General features: G+C 40.4%; 3 protein-coding genes across 3 annotated transcripts in view; 1 reads left to right on the top strand and 2 right to left on the bottom strand.

Moving 5' to 3' along the window:
- The window catches only part of LOC138860362 (uncharacterized), a 1,193-nt gene extending 18 nt beyond the window's left edge, over nucleotides 1-1,175 (bottom strand). Inside the window, exons 1-2 of the mRNA XM_070117777.1 lie at nucleotides 806-1,175; nucleotides 1-443 (exon numbers count right to left, since the gene is read on the bottom strand). The exon at nucleotides 1-443 is cut by the window's left edge and continues 18 nt beyond it. Of these exons, the coding sequence (XP_069973878.1) occupies nucleotides 1-443; nucleotides 806-1,175 (813 nt within the window). The remainder of the gene's footprint in view (nucleotides 444-805) is intronic.
- An 8-nt stretch (nucleotides 1,176-1,183) lies between these two features.
- Nucleotides 1,184-6,267, top strand: LOC113806089 (neuroligin-2). Its single transcript, XM_070117776.1, has 6 exons — nucleotides 1,184-1,193; nucleotides 2,802-2,977; nucleotides 3,920-4,070; nucleotides 4,407-4,572; nucleotides 5,652-5,766; nucleotides 6,103-6,267. The coding sequence occupies exons 1-6, from the start codon at nucleotides 1,184-1,186 to the stop codon at nucleotides 6,265-6,267; spliced, it is 783 nt and encodes a 260-aa protein (XP_069973877.1).
- A 2,976-nt stretch (nucleotides 6,268-9,243) lies between these two features.
- LOC113806088 (uncharacterized) overlaps nucleotides 9,244-12,500 on the bottom strand; it is a 76,776-nt gene continuing 73,519 nt past the window's right edge. Inside the window, exon 21 of the mRNA XM_070117775.1 lies at nucleotides 9,244-12,500. This exon is cut by the window's right edge and continues 818 nt beyond it. The gene's annotated coding sequence lies outside the window, so the exon portion shown is untranslated.

Genomic DNA, 12,500 nt, shown 5'->3' with positions numbered 1-12,500 from the left:
AGGTCGAGGGTGCTCTGGCCGCCCTCGGTGAGTGCTCTGTCGTTGCTGTAGTTGCTGGCCGTTCTCGGTGTGTACTCTGCTGTTGTTGTTGTTGTTGTATTCTGATGCTCGTCTTTGGTGAGTACTTTTTGTGTTGCATTCTCTGCCCGTCCTTTTTGTGTAGTCTGTTGTTATTGTTGTTGTATTCTGATACTCGTCTTTGTTGATTACTTTGTTGTTGTTGTATTCTCTGCCCGTCTTTGGTGTGTACTTTGTTGTTGTTGTATTCTCTGACTGTCTTTGGTGAGTACTTTTGGTGTTGTATTCTCTGACCGTCCTTGTTATGTACTTTTTGTGTTGTATTCTCTGACCGTCCTTGGTGAGTACTTTGTTGTTGTTGTATTCTGTGCCCGTCCTTGGTATGTACTTTTTGTGTTGTATTCTCTGACCGTCCTTGGTGAGTACTTTGTTGTTATTGTATTCTCAGCCCGTCTTTGGTGAGTACTTTATTGTTGTATTCTCTGTCCGTTCTTGTTATGTACTTTTTGTGTTGTATTCTTTGTCCGTTCTTGGTGAGTACTTTATTGTTGTATTCTCTGTCCGTTCTTGTTATGTACTTTTTGTGTTGTATTCTTTGTCCGTTCTTGGTGAGTACTTTATTGTTGTATTCTCTGTCCGTTCTTGTTATGTACTTTTTGTGTTGTATTCTTTGTTCGTTCTTGGTGAGTACTTTATTGTTGTATTCTCTGTCCGTTCTTGTTATGTACTTTTTGTGTTGTATTCTTTGTCCGTTCTTCGTGAGTACTTTATTGTTGTATTCTCTGACCGTCCTTGGTGAGTACTTTTGGTGTTGTATTCTGTACTCGTCTTTGGTATGTACTTTTTGTGTTGTATTCTATGCCCGTCTTTGGTATGTACTTTGTTGTTGTTGTATTCTCTGTCCGTTCTTGGTGAGTACTTTTTGTGTTGTATTCTGTGCTCGTCTTTGGTGAGTACTTTGTTGTTGTTGTATTCTCTGCCCGTCTTTGGTGAGTACTATATTGTTGTATTCTCTGTCCGTCCTTGTTATGTACTTTATTGTTGTTGTATTCTCTGACCGTCCTTGGTATGTACTTTTTGTGTTGTATTCTCTGTCCGTTCTTAGCATGTACTCTGTTATATTTGTTGCTACCAATATATCTCTGAACCGTATCCATGTTGACAAATGTGGAAAGGTATGAATGAGAACGAATATCTTCACAATACAAGAGATGTATTTGACCGGATTCGATTATATCTTATATGATGTATTTCTGACGAAGATATGATCGAAACCGGTCAAATACACCTCTTGTATTGTGAAGATATTCGGTCTCATTCGTTCCTTTCCACATAATATTTTTTTTTTTATCTTTTTTTAAGAGATCGCTGTTCTTATAATTGTTGATATCGTTGCTGATGTTATTGTCTCTGGTCGCATACGAGGGACATTTTATTTCGGAAATCCCGTACACCCTACTTGGAAATCCGAGAAAAATCTGAAATCCTTGAGAATTTTTTTTGGGGGGGAAATCCGAAAAATCGGAAATCCTTAAGAATTTTGGGGGGGAAATCCGAAAAAATCGGAAATCCTCAAAAATCTTTTTAGAAATTCCGAAAAAAATCTGAAATCCTCAAGAAATTTTTAGGAAATCCGAAAAAAATCGGAAATCAAGAATTTTTTTAGAAATCCGAAAAAATCGGAAATCCTTAAGAAATTCTTAAGAAATACAGAAATCCTCAAGAAATTCTTTGGAAATCCGGATTTCTCCAGAAAATCCCAAGATTCCTAAAATATCACAAATGTTCCATCCGTAGCAATATTTTACAAAAAATCGTGTTAATATTACTAAAGTTGTCTTTTTAAAATCGGTATAAAATTGTCATAAATCTCGACAAACTGATAACCACAATCTCAACGCAAAATTAAACGCAGAATATCATATAATGAATTTTGATAAAACGCCCTGTCTTAAAATAATGCCACATGAAATTAATGTTAATGTCTGAAATGGCGTTTTTTTATTTCAAATCTTTTTAAAAATCGGACAAATAGTTTTTTTTTCAGAAATTGCTGACATGATTTCGTAGCTCTATGCTTTCTTAAAATAATGCCACATGAAAATAATGTTAATGTCTGAAATGGCGTTTTTTTTTTTTTATATATATATACTTTCAAACCTTTTTTAAGAATCGGACAAATAGTTTTTTTTTCAGAAATTGCTGACATGATTTCGTAGCTTTATGCTTTCTTAAAATAATGCCACATGAAATTAATGTTAATGTCTGAAATGCCTTTTTTTTTTACTTTCAAATCTCTTTAAAAATCGGACAAATAGATTTTTGAGGAATTGTTGACAGGATTTTGTAGCTATAAGCTTTGAGACCCTGTGTGCCAAGTTTCAAGCGATTTGATTGGCCTTTTGGGTACATATAGTAATTTTAGTAAATACCAGTACTAAGGAATCCTTTTTTGGGAAAGCAGTTTTTTTTATCAAAATGAAGATTTTTTTTTAGTAACTACCAGTACACATGTGTACTGTTATAGTGATAACAGCTTAGTTTTTGAAACATTTACGATGATTTGATGGTTTTTAAATGCCTTTGAAAACTTTGGAAATCCCTGACAAATCTATCTGGAAATCCCAGGAACTGTTGGGGGGATTTCGGAAATCTCGTACGCTATCTAGAGTACTGAAATGGCCCTCGTTCGAATCCCTGTCTTCACTCCCTTCTTCTGCTAATAAAGAAAATCACAAATAAATATTCAAAAATCTAATTCAAAATATTCTTTCTACTTCCAGCGACACTCGGCAACCCCCACTTGAAAAAGGCCTTGTTGGACGATTTCGCTTCAGTCGCGCCGGCGCTGCTCGGCTTTGAGGGAGAGGAGGAGGCTTTGCAGTTGGCGAGGACGGTCTTCGGCGCCTACCTCCCCGGAGCGCAGGTCAATGAAGGCACACTTCGGGGGCTGGCACAGGTAGGTGTCTTTCCACTTATTTAGTACCACTTAGTTTCGTCTTTCTCTGAGTGTTTGAGAGGGACGGCATCGGTTGGTTTGGGTTAGGTGCTTATTCATTTTTCTTGGTTAAATATCGTCTATTATGTATTTATCATCTTCCCATTCATAATTCTTCTCCTCGTCAACACCATCATTCTCAACTTCATAATTATCATCCTTATCCTCAAACTTCATTCTCTCATCATTCTCAACTTCATAATTATCCTCCTCTTCAATTCTCAACTTCATTATGGATCTTAGTAGTAACACAACTGTTATGATCTTAAATTTTTATAACCAGTATCATGGACATTTTTACCATTATCATAACCAGGCCATTTTTACCGGGATTATCATCATATAAGCTTGTTTGTCGGGAGAATAATATCATTACCTATAAAAAATCGTTATGAATATTACATCTATGATAAATAAATGTTATAATCCCTTAACACAAATTTAATGTAGCGTAATGAACGCAACTCTGCTCTATCTAGTCTCGAGAAAGGAAAAACTGGCAACTCACCCTAAACTCTGGATCACTCCGAATCGCCAAGTCTTCAGAAAAGAATATTGGAATGGAGTTAAAAGCAGTAAATTACAATTTTAAACAAGATGAAAGTACTGTAGAGAAGTTAAAAGCAACGAATGGAATAGAAATGAGTATTAAAGTATTAACAAATCTCCCTCCACCCCAAATAAAAATTAAAAAATCGTGAAATTGGACACTATTTATTTAATTCTGTTCGCAGCCCATTTACTTTTTTTTTCTCTCTCTCTCTCTTCCCCGCTTTATTCTTGTTTGCAGCCCATTTACTCTTTTTTTTCTCTCTCTCTCTTCCCCGCTTTATTCTCGTTTGCAGCCCATTTACTTTTTCATTCTCCCCCGCTTTATTCTTGTAAATTACTTAATTATTTCAGCTCATTAGCGACGGGGCGTACAACGTGCCGAACGCCGAGGTGTTGCGTCTCCATTGCAAGCGCGGAAGAGGAAGAGTATTCGCGTACCGCTTGCAACACCGAGGTCTTGTTGGTGCAACCGATCTCTTCAATAGCTCCGTGGGATACATGTGTGAGAGATTTTTTCTCGAATTGTTTTTTTTTGTTTTATTCGATTGAGAGGTGGATTTTTTGCTTGAGTTTGGAATTTTTTTTTTTGGATAGTATTTAATTTTAGGTTCGTTGTTCGTTTTTTTTTTTTTTTTTTTTTTTTTTTTTTTTTTTTTTTTTTTTTTTGACAGGTTGACAGATACGATTAGAAATAGAAACATGAACAATATATCGAATATGATTAAAAGTTATGATAATGACGAAATAATGATGATAACAACAATAATAATTATGATGGCTTTAACATGACCAATTTTCTTTTTCTTTTTCTTCTTTTTTTTCTTTTTTTCATTGGCAGGGGTCGGTAATGGCGACGACCTGAAGTACCTCTTCCGTGCAGATCTAGGCTCGAACACGACCTCAAGGACGACCTCAAGGACGACCTTCCCAACCCTGGCGGCCAAGGTGGACCAACGCCTAAGCAGCATCATGGTGCGGCTGTGGACCAACTTCGCCTCGACAGGGTAAGGGGTAAGGGGGGTAAGAGGTAAGGGGGACGGGGGGAGGGGGGTAAGAGGTAAGGGGGATGGGGGGAGGGGAGGGGTAAATAAGGGGGACAGGGGGAGGGGAGGGGTAAAAAATGGGGGGGACGGTTAAAAGGGGGACGGGGGGAAGGGAGGGGTAAATAAGGGGGACGGGGGGAAGGGAGGGGAGGGGTAAATACGGGGGATGGGGGGAGGGGAGGGGTAAAGAAGGGGGACGGGGGGAGGGGAGGGGTAAAGAAGGGGGACGGGGGGAGGGGAGGGGTAAAAAGGGGGATGGGGGGAGGGAAAGGGTAAAAAAAGGGGGACGGGGGGAGAGGAGTCGTATAGAAGGGGGACGGGGGGAGGGGAGGGGTAAAGAAGGGGGACGGGGGGAGGGGAGGGGTAAATAAGGGGGATAGGGGAAGGGGAGGGGTAAATAAGGGGGATAGGGGAAGGGGAGGGGTAAAGAAGGGGGACGGGGGTGGGGAGGGGTAAATAAGGGGGATAGGGGAAGGGGAGGGGTAAATAAGGGGGATAGGGGAAGGGGAGGGGTAAAAAAGGGGGATGGGGGAGGTGAAGGATAAATAAGGGGGATGGGGGAAGGGAGGGGTAAAGAAGGGGAAAGGGGGAGGGGAGGGGTAAAGAAGGGGGACGGTGGGAGGGGAGGGGTAAAAAAGGGGGACGGGGGGAAGGGAGGAGTAAATAAGGGGGATGGGGGAGGGGAGGGAAAGTTGGGGTGGGAAGTGGCATAGCCCAGTGGTAGAGCAGTGGCTTTGCAGTCACACGGTCCCGGGTTCGTGCCCCCTCTCCGTTAACCGTAAGTACTGGCTTCATGCTGGGGTCAAAATTGCTGCAAGAAAGAAACTGCGGCAAGGGGTAGGAGACGGTAACAGCTGTAAGTACTGGCTTCATACTGGGGTCAGGAGAAAGAAATTGAGACAAGGAGAGGAGATAAAGGGGTAAGAGACGGTAACTGCAACTAACTGGCTAATCTATAAAATTATTCTGTGGCTTAGGACGTCGTTTCTCTACGAATGTGTTACCTTTATCCCCGACTTCGTGTCCTCCTCCGCCCACAGATTCCCGACGCCCGACCCTTTCCTCGGCTTCGTGTGGGCGCCCGCGTGCTCGCCCACCCCGCCCTACCTCAGCCTCACGCCCGCGCCCGCGATGCTCCAGGATGGGAACGCTCGGGTAATATTTGGTTCTTTTTATTTTTCTTTCTTTTTTTTTTTTTGTAATTTAATTTTTTTGATTCTTGTTTTATTTTTGATTTTTATATATATACATATACACACTCTCTAACCTTTCCTCTCTCCCTCCCTCCCTCTCTTTCTCTCTCTCTCTCCCTCTCTCTCTCTCCCTCCCTCTCTCTCCCTCTCTCCCTCTCCCTCCCTCCCTCTCCCTCCCTCTCTCTCCCTCCCTCCCTCTCCCTCTCTTCCTCCCTCTATCCCTCCCTCTCTCTCTCTTTCTCTCTCCCTCCCTCTCTCTCTCTCCCTCTCCCTCTCTCTCCCTCTCTCTCCAAAACAGACCTACGCCTTCTGGAGGAGCCTGCCGACCCTGAGGAACCACATCCTCCACCGGGAGCCCTTCAGCCCCGCCCCCTGGAAGCCGAAGTGGGCGGGGCAAGGGTCTTCCTCCTGCGGGGAATCCCCTTCGGGTTTGTTCGAATTGCTTTTCGGTTGTCGGGGGTGAGGGGTGGGTGGGGGGAGGGGGGTTGAGGGAGGGAGGGAGAGGAGAGAAGGGGGTTGAGGGAGGGAGGAGGGAAGGGGGGTTGAGGGAGAGGAGGGGTTATGGGGTAGGGGGTTGAGGGAAGGAGGATGGAAGAGGAAGAGAAAAGGGATGATGGGGTAGGAGGGAGGGGGATGAAAGGGGGAGAGGGGAGTAAAGGAAGGAGGGGGAGGGAGGGAGAAGGTCTGAGAAAGGGGGAGGAATTAAGGGAGGAGGAGGGGGAGGAGGGAAAGGGGGTTGGAGGAAGAAGCATAGAGAAAGGAGGTGGAGGAATCGAAAAAAGAGAAAGAAGGGAAAGGGAAGAAGGGATAGAGAAGAAAGGAAGAGAACTGAGGGCGAGGGAGGAGAAGAAGGAAGAAGAAAGAAGGATAAAGAGGGAAGAGGAAAATAAAGAGAATAGAAGGAGTTAGGGAGAAGACGGAGATAAGGAAAAAGAGAAAAAAAGAAATCGAGAGAAGGGATAGAAGAACAGGAAAAGAGAAACAAGGAAAAGGATAAATGGGGGAAGAGAAACAGAAAGGAAACAGGGAGAGGGAAGATGAAGGAGGAGAAGGGAGAAGGAATGGGTAGGAATGTATCTGTGTCACTTGTGGATTTTATGGCGAACAATTTATTTATATCAAGGTATTGCTTCGTCATAGCCACTTATTATCGTTTGGTAATATAGCGATATATTTGTTACACGCAAAACGTAAAAGGTATTTTCTGGCTTAGGGAGTATATTCTAGCCAAGCCTAGCTTATACCCCGGGTATAAAACGGCTTAGCCTAAAATAAGACCATTTGGGGACTTGTTAGGAGAACCTGTTCAGTCGGTACGTGCTTGCGGCGAGGACATTGAAGTCACAGAGAGCTTTACATACCTTGGTAGTGTAGTTCATAACTCTGGGCTGTCAGACCATGAAGTCAGCAGACGGATTGGCCTGGCAGCAGGGGTCATGAACTCTCTCAACAAGAGTATTTGGAGATGTCGGTACCTGTGCAGAAGGACCAAGCTACGGGTTTTCAAGGCCCTGATAATGCCAGTTTTGCTATACGGTAGCGAAACCTGGACATTGTCCTGTGCCTTGGAGGCTCGTCTTGATGCCTTTTGTAATAGGTCCTTGTGCCGGATCATGGGGTACTGTTGGCGGGACCAAGTGTCCAACCAACGGCTGCACCGTGCGACTGGCACAGGACCTGTTATCTGCACAATCCGTGATCGCCAACTCAGGCTATACGGCCACCTGGCTCGCTTTCCTCAGGATGATCCTGCCCATCAGGTCGTCTATGTTCGAGACAACCCTGGGTGGAGGAGGCCTGTGGGACGACCGTGGAAGTCGTGGCTTGGGCAGATCGACCAAACCTGCCGTGAAGAACTAGAGATGGGCCGAGTCCCTGCCTGGCGTCGAGCCATGAGGGATCCTCGTAGGTGGAAGCGAAGGGTGGGTGCGGCTATGCGCCCCCGTCGGCGTCAGCCCCCTTGATGATGATGATGATGATGATGTATAGTCTGGCCTGGTATACTGGGTGTGCTCTGGACGGGGGAATAGTCTGGCCTGGTATACTGGGTGTATTCTGGGCGGGGGTATAGTCTGGCCTGGTTTACCGGGTGCGTTCTGGGCGGTGGTATAGTCTGGCCTGGTATACTGGATGTATTCTGGGCTGGAATACTGGGTGTATTCTGGGCGGGGTATAGTCTGGGCTGGTACACCGGAACAGAAATTCTTTCAACTTCATAATTGTTGCCGTTGTCGTTGTTGATGTGTAATATTCTAAATGGCTGTAAACCAATGATGTATTTGCAATATACTTTGTAACTCTGTTAATAAAAGGAAGTACTGTATCGATGTGTTTTGTGTCATCGTCTGTTTCACTGTTTGTATTTTGTACTTTAAAGTTTTATTTGCTTTGGCCATAAATAGTAATAGTTAAGAATGGTAAATATAATCTTTACAGCATAATAGGAACGAAAACGCATACACTCACTCACTTGCTCTATCACTCACACACACACTCGCTTACTCACTCAAACAAAAAACGAAAAAAAATAATAGATAGATAAACTGCAATTAGAAACAACTGTATCGCTTTATCTCTGGAAGATTAAAGAAAAATGACCAATGCAACTTCCGAGTAATTGTGATTTAGTTAAACCCGTAAATCAGATTTTTGCATAATTGTGCCATCACAAAAATGACTCCAAAGCCGTTTTTTTTATTTATCAAATTATTTTAGATATCTGTTTTTTTTCTTCTTCTTTCTTTTTTCTTATCTTGCATCATCATCATGTATATTATTTCATTATTATCGCAATATAGTTGATTCCACTATCTTTTTCGTTATCATGAGTATTTTTATAATTATGTTGTCATTACTAATATTATTAATATAATTCCTCTTATTAGTTATTACTGCTATCATTAGTGATGTCATAATCATTACAATTGTTGATATGCTAGCATAATTATAATTATAATTTTGACATTTCTATCTTGCATGGGACCCGTTCTTTGCAATGAAATCATTAATCATAGTCTAAATCATTATCATATTCATATTATTACAGAATATAATCGTCATTAATTTCATCACTCAATGAAATAAGGAGCAGATTTTAGCCTTTCTTATCATTATCAAGACACAAATTATATATATATATATATGTATATATATATATATATATATATATATATATAAATATATAAATTGCATCCTTTCTTATCATTATCAACACAAAAACGAATTATACAAAAAAAAAATCCTTTCTTAACTTTATCAAAAAAAAAAAAAATAATAATAATCATTCTTATCATTATCAAGACACACAAAAAAATAAATAAAAACTACATCCTTTCTCATCATTACCAAGACACCAACCCCCCCCCCCCCCCAAAACCAAAAAAAAAAAAAAACAAAAAAAAAAAAAACAAGGAAAATGCCATAAATAAAACTCCACACCTACGGACATTTTGTTTTATTAAGATTGACTCTAGTTACATGGCACCTTCAGCTCTCCAGACGCTCGCACCGGAAGTGATGAGGATTGGGAAGAGATTGGATACGGAGAGAAGATTGGGAAGGGATTGGGTACATAAGAGACGAGTATGGATAGGATACAGAGAGAAGAATAAAGATTGGGTACATAAGAGACGAGTATGGATAGGATACAGAGAGAAGATTAGAGATTGGATACAAAGGAGACGATTAAGGATTGGAGACAGAGAGAAGGTTAAGAGATTGGATACTGAGAGAAGATTGGGTAAAGAATGGATACTGAGACAAGATTAAAAAGTGGATACATAGAGACGATTAAAGATTGGATAACCAGAGATTAGATACATAGAAACGATTAAAGGATTGGATACTCAGAGAAGATTCGGTAGAGATTGGATACTTAGAGAAGACGATTGGACAGATTTGGTAGAGAAGAGACACATAGAGTGAATACACAGAGATTGGATGCATATGATTAGATAAACAGATAAGGGAGAGGGGATTGGGCACAGAGAATGGATACACAGAGAGAGAGGGATTGGATATAGAGTGAATAAACAGAGAGAGAGAGGGATTGGATATAGAGTGAATAAACAGAGAGAGAGAGGGATTGGATATAGAGTGAATAAATACAGAAGATTGGATAAAAAGGGATTATACAGAGAAAGAAAGAGTGATTGGATATAAACTGGATAAACGGAGAGAACTGAATTCACAGACTGGTAAGACTGGACAGGAATTGGATAACAGAGAAGGGAGGTGGATAAAGATTGGATAAATAGAGAAGGGGATTGGATATTAAGTGGAAAAGGGTACACAAGAAAGATTATACAACCATTGTGAAGAAAGGGTGTTAGAGAAAGAAATAAAAGATAATTTTAATAATACAGTGGGAGATTTATACAACCGTTGTGAAAAAAGATGCATAAATAATAATAATAATAATAACAACAATAAAAATACATTTGAAGGATTATAATACAACCCTTGGTGATAGAGAAAGCATAATAAAATATGTTAGAAGAAATTGAGAAGATAAAATATAATAAAACGGCGGTATAACTTTATATCATTTCTTGGAAGACATGTTGGAAATTAGAGAAAGAAGAAAAAACAACAGAAATTTCAAATGTGAAAGAAAAATGGATTCTTCAACACGGATTATCTAAATGTAAAAAAAAAAAAAAAACAGAAACATCAAGATATCAATAATTAACAATGTTCAGATTTAGAGCAGGAAGTGAGGGCGTGTGATGTCACTTCTCATCTTACGAGGAGGATTTATCAATACATTAAAAGATTTGTGAATAAAATCTTTTTGAAAATACCTCCTTTTAAACTTTTTTCCCCGTTTTCTTTATCATAGTGGTTAGTCTAGAACCTGTATATATACACATATACATACATAAACATATATATATACATATATATATAGTTCGAAATAATAACAGATTCATAGTTAATCAATGCTAAAATGATGATGATGAATAATGGAGAGGAAAGTAAGAGAAGAAAAGAAAGAAAGAAAAAAGCAGCCAATCACATCTTACGCAGATGACTTCAATAAATTATAGAAAACAATAAGACAGTTAACAATGAGTGCAATATAATACAAGGGACAATAACGATAAGGTAAAGTTGGATAAGACGCTGACGAAAATACTGACGGAGGACAAGATCTGGGATTATAGGTCTTACGCGGCTACTCTCTAAGGTCCAAACTCCTATGTCTTGTGTTTGGTAGTTGAGCTCCTCTTCCGCACGCAAGATTTTTATATCATTTTCTTGCATCTTTTTTTGTATCACACAAACTGGAGAAGTCAAGTAAACAAAAGAAAAAAAACTCATAAATAAGTGTACATTACACTCAAGTCTTTAATGCATAAAATTGATCGTATATTCATTAATAAAGGTTCAGTTATTAAAAAAAAAGGAGAGTGGGAGTGTGTGTGTGTGGGGGGGGGGGACAGATGGTGGGAGGGGGGACTGTATTAATCTTGGTTTCTATACACGACTATGTACAACACTGAGCATGTGGGTAATAAGACAGAGATTTAAGGATAAGTCCTGTCTTGCTGTCTTACAAGGCTACTGTCTCCTTTTCCTCCAGCCAAGAAGTCAGACCTCTTCTAGACCTCCTCAGACACACATCCACCTCACTCTCTCTCTCTCGTATCAGTGTTAACGAATACATTTCATCACGTCACCTCTTACCTCGTTTTATAATAGCCTGAACTATCATCATCGCCGATTCCTGACCTCCCATCTCATGACATAGAACCTAATCTGACCTGCTGCTTAGCTATCTGAGGGCCCCGTCCTAGACCACGCGGGTCAACTTCTCTCTCTCACTTCCTACATAGTAGTACACTAACAGCCTCATCTTACCCGTTAGGATAAAGCTTACAAGTCCTCGCCAACAGCCGTCCCACAATTCATATCATATTCAACTCGCATATCATAAATGCAACACCTGTAATTTTAGGCATGCTGGGGTTCACCTCATATATATATATATATATATATATATATATATATATATATATATATATATATATATATATATATATATATATATGTAGACTCATATATTACTGAGGTTAACCATACTTCCTTGTATTTGGTTAGAGAAAAAAAGTACAAAAAGCAACACTGTAATTATGATTGGAATATACTGCATATAAATTCACCATGACAACTTGCCACCGAGACATCCTTACTCCTAGAAGGAAGCACCTTCTGCCCGTCGCTCTGTTCGCAAGGAATCGTATAACCGTCACCACTGTCTTGTGCTGAATAGTCTGGTTACATGGTCCTAACGACGCTTTTTCTTCATACTTTGTAACAGGCGTATTCAAACTGCCAAACATCTCTACTTCTCATACTGTAAAACGTTTTCTAGTGAAGCCCATTTTCTGTAATGCATGAAAGAAAACGTTTTTGTCGTCTTCTCGTGTTTTTTTTTCTGTTGTCTACACTTCACTTCCTATTCTGTTCATTCACAATATTGTTCATAGTTCCACACAACAACAATAGTTCCTCTTTTTTCAATTCCATCACTGAGACTATAACTTTTCATCCTTCTTAACCAAACCGCCATCACAGAAAACGTCAATGTCTCGACTCCATCACAGAAAACGCGTCCACCTCGTCCTCTCCATTTCCTCGTCTCTGGCAAAATGTTGAATAGCACTCATAAATGCTCAGTAGAATTCTGCGTCC

The sequence above is a fragment of the Penaeus vannamei genome, chromosome 41 (genome assembly GCF_042767895.1).
Source record: "Penaeus vannamei isolate JL-2024 chromosome 41, ASM4276789v1, whole genome shotgun sequence".
Classification (NCBI taxonomy): domain Eukaryota; kingdom Metazoa; phylum Arthropoda; class Malacostraca; order Decapoda; family Penaeidae; genus Penaeus; species Penaeus vannamei.
The sequence above is the reverse complement of the archived record's forward strand: the minus strand, read 5'-3'. Positions and strand labels throughout refer to the sequence as shown.